General features: G+C 35.7%; 1 protein-coding gene across 3 annotated transcripts; it reads left to right on the top strand.

Annotated features, from left to right (window-relative positions):
- Nucleotides 1-265: 265 nt before the first annotated feature.
- Nucleotides 266-8,982, top strand: S1P (SITE-1 protease). Of its 3 annotated transcripts, none has more exons than XR_016034122.1 (10): nt 266-1,275; nt 2,714-2,842; nt 2,938-3,090; nt 4,249-4,365; nt 5,572-5,756; nt 6,488-6,751; nt 6,863-7,920; nt 8,040-8,516; nt 8,661-8,721; nt 8,846-8,982. XR_016034122.1 is itself a non-coding variant. In XM_012990993.2 (10 exons), exons 1-10 carry the CDS (start codon nt 709-711, stop codon nt 8,935-8,937), a joined length of 3,114 nt encoding a protein of 1,037 aa, XP_012846447.2. In that variant the 5' UTR covers nt 266-708; the 3' UTR covers nt 8,938-8,982. The 3 variants fall into 3 exon arrangements, 2 of the variants coding, with proteins under 2 accessions (XP_012846447.2, XP_088681093.1); XM_012990993.2 differs by having other exon boundaries at nt 6,863-7,931; XM_088824967.1 differs by having other exon boundaries at nt 598-1,275; nt 2,694-2,842; nt 6,863-7,931.
- Nucleotides 8,983-9,648: the final 666 nt, after the last annotated feature.

Below are 9,648 nucleotides of genomic sequence, written 5' to 3'. Positions count from 1 at the left end.
GCTATTTGCGGTTTTTAACAAAACCCCCCAAAAAAACACTTTATTTCACTAAAACCCCAAAACTTTCCAAAAAAATCTAACCCCCCCCCTAAAACGCGTAAAAGCCCAACTTGAGTGCCCATTTATGCAGTGCACGCCCAAGTTGGGCGTCCAGTGCAAATTTTTATTTTTTATTTTTTTTTTTATTTTTAAAATTGTCAAACGCCCAAGATGGGCGCCCAAGGCGTGTACGAACGCCCCCATTTTTTTGCGAAAAAAAAAGCCCTACAAATCGATTTGTAGGGCTTTTTAACATGAAATTGGTTCCATAATCGACATACCCAATGCATATTACACATAAAAGAGTCGAAATTACATCAAAAAATCGAAGCCCAACCCTTCTTCAAGCTTGATTTCGAATTTTCGAATTTTTTTTTTCTTTTTTTTGCTATTTGCAGTTTTGAGGGGTTTTTTGATATTTTTAAAAGTTTTGGGAATTTTGTTAGAAACCGCGAATAGCAATTTTGTGACCGCAAATAGCATTTCCGTTGTGAAAACATAATTATTTTTGAAAAAGGGAAATGGAAATAAGCCCTTCAAAATATTGGCTTGGAAATTGATAATTAATTGTTTGCAAGAGAGAGCTATAATGAATATAGAGATCGGGTGATTTGCAGAAGAAGTAGGGTTTGATTTTGATTATGTAAATTGAATTGTAAAGTTTGCGTGATGAGCCGTCGTCGTCTAAGCTCTGAAATAGGTATCGTAACAATCATCATCTCTTTCGTAATCCTGCTGGTATCGTTGTTTGTGTACCATCATCATCATGCTCTTGTCTACTACTCCCATGGCGGCCAGACATCCTCTTCTACTTCACCTGTGGCGGCTTCGAAGAGTCATATTATCCGATTTTTCCAATATAAGAAAGCCGAGGATCTGAAACAGTATCTGGAGCGCAACCTCAAATCCAAAGGTTGGAAATGGGTGGAGAGGCAAAACCCCGCTATGAAGTTTCCTACCGATTTTGCCCTTGTTGTGATCGATGAGCGAATTGAGGATTTTTTGATTGGGGAGCTGGGGAAATTGGATCTGGTGAAGGATGTTTCTTTGGATTTAAGCTATCAAAGGGGTGTTCTTCATCAGCATCACAAAAAGAGGCCCGGCAAGATTTTCACATCCATGTCCTTTGCATCTCAAGGAGATGATGATGATGCCCTTTTCACAAATACAAATACAAATACCAATGCAAGCTGGACGACGACGACGACGAGGAGGAGGAGGAATCTGATGATGCAGGTGAACTTCCACCTCTAGTGTACTTGTTCACTGTCTAGGGTTACTTCCATTAACTTGTTGAGTTTTCTCTTTGCCTCATTAACAACAAGTATCAATCAACAAGAATCGCGCCTTAGATTGACACAACAGATTATTAATTATGCTTTAATGATCTAACAGATCTTCAAACTTTTGTTGTGCGATACCATTTTATTGAGCAATCAAAGTGGCTATCAAAAAAAATGTCTAACGGCTGCTTCTTACAAATTGGTTCTTTTCTGACCAAAAACAATGTTTTCCATATTTTCTTCCATGTTTTTGTCACCATTTGCATTTCATTGTAGCTGATACTTACTATTCAGAATTATACTCACAATCTTTCTTCTCGTTTGCATGTTGTTGTAGCATATGTTTTATGAATATGCTGCTGTCAACTTGAATTCATGAATTTCGAGGAGTCGAGTACTCAATTTGAGTTGCTAAACAGATTCAAATATCAAAATCTGGAAAATCTAGTGAAATAGTTCTGCGGCTCACGGATCTGGGCAATAAAGGAAGTTAGAATACATATAGAGCCAATGTTTAGTTCCATTATGGACAGTTGGTCATTGTTTTTCCGTTGGATTTTCTTAATTAGGTTATTACGTAAGAAAGGGCTCTATGATAGTGAGTTTATGATGATAAGAGATATTTAAAAATTGCTGGAACTGATAGAAAGATGAGGAGTTGTAGCCGGAAAAAAAGAGGAACAAGAAGAGGGCAACAGATTAAAGATCTTACAACTCTTTTAAGAATTTGCAACTACAATGCACGAGTTCTAAATAATTATTACTCTATCAAAATAAGGAAACATTACAAGTAATATGTATTGATATCTGAGAGACAACTTTATTACTGAGATTTGAATTCTAACTGGGAACTGTTAAATAATTAATCCTGTGACTTAACCTTCTCACCTCATCGAATTTTAGCTGAGGAGTGATAATAAACTTTGAACATTACCGCACTGCCCTCAATTCTTGAACTTATGAAAGAAAAGATATACTAAACTAACAAAGTCCTATACTTATTCACCTGTCAGACTTCCCTCTTTTTCAACGGCTCATAATAAACTATCAGCCGATTCTGAATTCCTCCTATTTCTGATGTAAGATTTGCCTCTGGCGTGGTCTGGATGTGGATATTTGTTTGCTTTGTCATTTGTGGTTCTGTTCATGTGGTTGATTGTAAGCCATAAAAATTATCTTGTTGAGAGGTGTACTCAAATTCCTAGCCTTTGTTAGGTTTTCCTTACTTGTGTGGTAATTCTTTACAGTGAGGAAGAGAAAAGATGTTTGTTACGTGACCTTATTAACTTAGTTTAGGATACTAATTTGTTTAGGCCTGCATAATTCTCCTTGTTGCTTTCAATTCCTTTGTGAACTTATCCCCCATCATAGTCCGACTCTATTTGTTGCAGAAATCTCAAGTTACCTCCTTGTTCGGCGCAGATGCTCTTTGGTCAAAAGGTTATACTGGTGCAAAAGTAAAAATGGCTATTTTTGATACAGGGATTCGTTCAAATCATCCACATTTTCGTAATATCAAGGTACCTTTTGGCTGCTGCAAAAAACTGTAATGAGGTGGTTCATTTGTCTCCTTCTCTTCTGGTTTAGTTGTTTATAATGGTTGAACGATTGTTAGGAACGCACCAATTGGACCAACGAAGATACACTAAATGACAATCTTGGACATGGCACATTTGTGGCTGGTGTTATTGCTGGTCAAGATGTAGAATGTCTCGGCTTTGCTCCAGACACTGAAATCTATGCCTTTCGGGTGTTCACTGATGCACAGGTAATGCTTTTTGTATGTTTGTACCTACAATTGTTATTACAGCATCAGAACTACGCCCAACCTATTTAGCTCTTTTGCAAATGATTTGGCTTTAATTTTGACCTTTATTGTCCGTTCGAACCTAAGATCAAGCATTCATTCTATTCAAAACGGATTTGTACTGTCAGATTCCTTCCCCCCCCCCGCCTTACATACAATTTTGTTACAATTTCTTTTTAGCAGAATGATGAGTGAAATCTTTCTTTATGATGTTACCTGTTGCGCCCCACAAGTCCTCAGCCAGAATGTGCAAACTTGCAAGGCCAAAAAATTAGATATAAAGTGTTGAATGGTTGAAACTTATTGATAAAATCAATCTCCAAAGTAAATATTAGTTAACAAAAGATTTGTAGTGAATGATTACTTGAGTATTAGGGCTACTTTAATGGACAAAGATGTGGTTCGTTGCTTTATTAAAGAACTTAATTCCATGAGTTTATTTTTCCCTACTATCAGCTCAAATCTGAGTTACAGGCATAACACCACTATAGTTCCAAGTCCCACCAATCTAGTTTGAAACATAAGAAAGATTATGTACGTCTCATGCAGATAAATGTGGAGTCTCTTTACATTTCTTGGGGTGTTTTTCCCTAAGCGATCATTTTCTTTTGTTGTCTACATGTTGATGTCTATGAATAGTGAATAGCTAATATTGTAAGCGTGATATGAGGATATAATTCACATTATCTTTTTTAAGTTGAACACATGCTAAAGGCAGAATGTAAGTGTCATTGCTTTAGCATTAAACTTGACGAACAAATGTTGAAGTGTCGAATTAGTGTTCTTTTAGTTATCCTGTCGAATTCTTATCAGAACTGCCTTTGAATTGTGACAATCTTACTCATCTACTGCACTACCTGGTTTGGTATTTGCTGTATACAAACCTCTTGCAACTATATGAATGTAAAGTACTCAAATTAATTCTTCGCATTTTATGAATCGACCCTTAATATATATGAAGAAGGAAACACCAAAAGTGCAGAAGGCTACATGTCAACACGTATGTAATATGGTTTCCACTTTTTTACCAAGCATTCGTTCGCACGTTTTTTCTTTTCTTCCAATTACCTGGATTATTTTTAGGAAGTTTATGAGAAACTTCTTTTCAGCTAATTGCAGGTTTCATATACATCATGGTTTCTTGATGCATTCAATTATGCTATTGCAACCAAGATGGATGTGCTGAATTTGAGCATTGGTGGTCCTGATTATCTGGATCTCCCATTTGTCGAGAAGGTGAGAATATGGTCAATATGTTCATCGTATCTAGTTTAAGAATTTATGACTTCTTGCTTTTGGTATTAGCGGAACTAGTCTGTATGCTAATCTTCTTTCCATCTCCTCTTTGCCTTCTTAGTTTTTGTCTACTTACTGTTTATTTGCTTGTCAATGTACCTTTTAAATGCATTTTGCGAAGAAAGTACTAACTGCTGTGTTTCTTAACTCTTCTACTGAAGAACTCGTGCTTCTTTGTACTGAAGGGCTAATGGTAATATATAAAAGAAACAGCAGATATTTGATATTTTTCTTTGAATAAATTACTATTCTGGACCAGTTTAATTAGGCATCTTACACCCTTCATCTTGTTGTCTTCTTTCTTGTTGAATAAATTTCAATTACTAGACGGTTTGATTAAGTATTTTGTTCTGAATCACTTGTAAATGTGGTCAGCCATACAGAAGAGAATGCTTTATCATGATTGTTAGTAGCGCCCGTCCCAGTGCATGTGTGATAACGATAAGGACCTTATCCATAGCGAAAGTTTCTCTAATGGGAAGTTTTTAACTCCAATATTAGATGGCATATCTACTGGTTTGTTTGTTAATGTCTCAATTCTTGATTGAGAAAGGACAATGAAAGCCATTACCCTTCCATCCGTTGGATATATAGAAGCTGGACTGGGTGATATAGGCGGCCATTTTGATTTTCTTAACTTTAGTTTCAAAGTTAAAATGGTGCTGATTTTCTTAACTTTCAGTTCAATTTATTTTGATTTGGCACTTATTGAATACAACCTTTCTTTCGTTCTTTAGTAGTCAAAATGGGTGCTGAAAGTGCATGTATATAGGGTACGATTCTTAGACCGAAGTTTGTAATCTGCATTCCGCTGTCAACTAGTGAGATATGTTAAGGGGAAGGGAAGATAGCTGAAGAGTAAGTATCTTATATTTGAGGAAAACTGCACACCTTGTACATATTAAATTCATAGAAATGTTGACTTTGTGAGTTTGCATGCAAAAATTTCCACTTATAGCCCTTTGTCGAGTGGTTAGATTAAATACGTGATTTCTTTTATTTTATCCGTGTACTTGTGAATACTGGACTATGTAGAGTTATGAGACTGACTGACATCATGTAAAAATCTGATTACTTTCATATCATGCACATATGCTAAGTATCCTATTGACCGAAATGCTTTTATTATTATTTTGCTCTTACTAGGTTTGGGAAATTACAGCAAATAATGTCATCATGGTATCAGCTATTGGAAACGATGGACCTCTTTATGGAACTCTGAACAACCCTGCAGATCAAAGTGATGTTATTGGTGTTGGCGGCATTGATTATAGTGATCACATAGCATCATTTTCCTCACGTGGCATGAGTACTTGGGAGATTCCTCACGGGTAATGTATTGCCCTGCGTCTAATTTTGTTAAGGCTCCTAGAATATTCTTCTCTTTCCTTCTACTTTTTTCCTCTTTTAGAAGATGGTTATGTGCATGCTGTGTCATTTTTATGAAATTGATTGTTTAGAAACTGAAGTTGTATTTTCTTTGAGTTTGCAGCACAAATCCACTGAATAGTGGCATATTTTCAACACTTGTTTGAGCCTTTACATTTACTAGATGCATGGATGCAAATGATTGGTGTGATTTTATTCAATATTATTATTATTATACAAAAAAAAAAACGAAAAATATTGCTTCTTTAATTCTAATACGATCTACTTAAGAGTTATTCTTGGGGAAAATAATGGTAGCTGATTCTTGGAATAGACAGCTGATCATCGTCTGTATGACTTGATCCTGAAATATTTGCCCATTTCTGAAATGATTTTATAGTGAAAGAGGAAAAATCACAATAAAGAGAACTCTTATTAGTACAACACGTGTCTCAAAATAATATTCAGTTGGATCTTCTATTTTCTCTTGAATTGTTAGTGTTGCCTTTTGATTGATATATAATAGGCTAGCTTTAACACAGGGAAGCATAGGGCTAGTAGATAAAGAGGGAGAGAAATGTGTGAGACTTACAAAGTTGAGATGCCATTAAACTTGAACAACTCTTCATAACATAATGTTTGTAGAGTTTTAATAACTTGTCAAAGTTGAAAAATAGAGTTTCTTACTGAACAGGTATGGTCGTGTAAAGCCTGATATTGTGGCTTATGGAAGGGAGATTATGGGGTCCAAGATAAGTACGGGTTGTAAAAGCTTATCAGGCACAAGTGTAGCTAGTCCTGTGGTTGCTGGAATAGTGTGCCTTCTTGTTAGTGTGATTCCTGAAAACAAGAGAAAAGATATTTTGAATCCAGGCAGTATGAAACAAGCACTAGTTGAAGGTGCTTCGAAGCTCTCCGGTCCAAACATGTACGAGCAGGGAGCAGGCAGGGTTGATCTGTGAGTATTTCTTTTACGTGTTTGTTTCAAATATGAATGCAATACGATTTTTATTCACCAAAATATGAATTTTTATTCGAATATTTATTTGAATAATTTTAACATGATCAGACTGGAATCTTACGAAATTTTGAAGAGCTATAAACCTCGAGCAAGCATATTTCCAAGTGTCCTTGACTATACGGATTGCCCTTATTCTTGGCCTTTTTGCCGTCAACCATTGTATGCAGGGGCCATGCCGGTGATATTTAATGTAACCATTTTGAATGGAATGGGTGTAATTGGGTACGTTGAAAATCCTCCAGTATGGATTCCTTCCAACGAGGAAGGCAATCTTGTCAGCATTCATTTTAACTACTCAGATGTTATTTGGCCGTGGACTGGTTATCTGGCACTTTACATGCAAATCAAAGATGAAGGGGTGAATTTTTCTGGTGAAATACAAGGGAATGTAAGTTTTAATGTTTACAGCCCACCAGCTGAAGGAGAGAAAATTGGTCGAAAAAGTAGCTGCATTCTTCGTCTGAAACTAAAAGTTATTCCCACTCCTCAAAGATCACAAAGGATCTTATGGGATCAATTTCATAGTATAAAATACCCACCTGGTTATATCCCTAGAGATTCATTGGATGTTAGGAATGACATACTTGACTGGCATGGTGACCACTTGCATACAAACTTCCACATCATGTTTAACATGTTAAGGGATGCTGGATATTATGTCGAAACTCTCGGTTCTCCTTTTACTTGCTTTGATGCTAACCAATATGGGACACTTCTCTTGGTAGATCTTGAAGAAGAATACTTTCCCGAAGAAATAAATAAACTAAAAGATGACATCATTAATAATGGACTGGGTGTTGCAGTTTTTGCTGATTGGTACAATGTTGACTCTATGATGAAAATGAAGTTTTTTGATGATAATACGAGAAGCTGGTGGACACCTGTCACTGGTGGAGCTAATGTACCTGCTTTGAATGATCTTTTGGCATCTTTTGGAATAGCTTTTGGAGATAAGATTCTAAATGGCGATTTTGTTATTAACGGAGAGCAGAGCCGATATGCATCAGGAACTGATCTTGTCAAGTTTCCTCAAGGTGGTTACTTGCACAGCTTTCCATTCCTCGATAGTTCTGAGAGTGGTGCTACACAGAATGTCCTTCTATCTGGTATGAGCAAGGTCAGTTCGAGTTCGAGTTCGATCTTACCTGATTATTATTAATATTATTATTATTATTATATTTGTAGTTATTTTATTTTTATTGTTGTGATTTTGTAATGAATGCAGGCAGATTCTCCGATCCTTGGTCTTTTAGAGGTTGGTGCTGGACGAATCACAGTGTATGGAGACTCCAATTGTTTGGACAGCAGCCATATGGTCACAAATTGTTATTGGCTCCTTAAAAAGATATTAGATTTTACAGCAAAGAATATTAGAGATCCAGTGCTTTTCGTGGATTCAAATAGACAAGACAAGGCGCTGCACTTGGATGATAACCAACTACCATCTCGAAGAACAGATGTGAATTTCTCAACTTACTCTGCAGTTGTGGGTAAGGAGTTGATCTGTGGGAGTGACTCTAGGTTTCAAGTATGGGGAACAAAGGGCTATGATTTGAATGTAAGGGGAAGAACTCGCAGATTGCCCGGCTATGCTTCTATTCATTTAAACTCCACTCACAAGATTCCTCCGGTTAACAAGTTGAAGTCGATACATGACAATTCTTTAGGGAACAAGTACCTGGGTTACTTGTATGGAGATGATGTAAGAAGCCATCTATATATATATATATATATATATATATATATATGGGGTCATGATTGCTTCACTTACTTATCTTTGCAACTAAACCTTATATGATAATAAACAACAAGCTAATATATCTTCTTAACTCAATTTCCATTGCAGCTTGATTTTCCAGAATTAGTTGCTAGTCACTGGCTTATACCTGTTACTGTTGCAGTTTCAGGTAAAATGGGGCATCTTTATAGATTTTTTTTTTTTTTTTCTGTGATTAACAAATGATATCCATGTCTTGTTTCTTAAATCTTGATTTTTTTTTTTTTAACTATTAGCGTGCGTGCAATTTGCAGGCCTTCTTCTCCTTTGGAGTTTTTGGAAAATTAGGCAAAAGCGCAGAAGGAAAAGAAAAGCATCTGGTTTTACCCGTTCGGCTAACCCTTAATTTTGACATCTTATTTCGAAATGCAATGTAAGCCTAAATTTTCTATATAGTGTTGTAATGTTATAGTTTCAAGATTTTTTGGAGCAGAAATGCCATGGAGATCAGTTTTGCATTTAAAAAATCAAAATACGCATCAACAAACATCCAAGAAAATACGAGTCCATGACTATGCACAAAATGCACTCCCGCAAAAGAGCATGCACAAAAACGCTAACAAAAAAATAAATAAAATGAAATACTGGTACTTGAACACATATAAAAAAAACATGCACAAAAACACCCGCACAAAGAAACAAGTACAAAAATACGAGTACAAAACAATGCAAAAAAGTACTCTTGCAAAAGTGGACGTGCAAAAACGCTCATGAAACATGAATTACAAGTCGGTTTCGGGCTTTGATTTTCACTTAAAAAAATGTTTTTTAACACTTTGTAGTAATATTACAATATTAATAATATTGTCTCACATAGTAATATTACTGTATTATTAATATTAACTAGATTTTTAGCTCGTGCGATGCACGAAATTGAAGTAAAATTAATACAAAAGTAAAGATCAATTTAAAAGATAAAATTGAAGTTTCAATTCATTTTAATGTTTTGCGATATGTATTGATGATAATCCCCCATCCATAAGCCTTATTTATTAATTTAACTTTATGTTTTTGATGTCATATGCTTGTATATCTCAGTTAAGGTAGAAGTTTGACG

The sequence above is a fragment of the Erythranthe guttata genome, chromosome 10 (assembly GCF_056151865.1).
Source record: "Erythranthe guttata isolate IM_541 chromosome 10, IM_541, whole genome shotgun sequence".
NCBI lineage: Eukaryota > Viridiplantae > Streptophyta > Magnoliopsida > Lamiales > Phrymaceae > Erythranthe > Erythranthe guttata.
The sequence above is the reverse complement of the archived record's forward strand: the minus strand, read 5'-3'. Positions and strand labels throughout refer to the sequence as shown.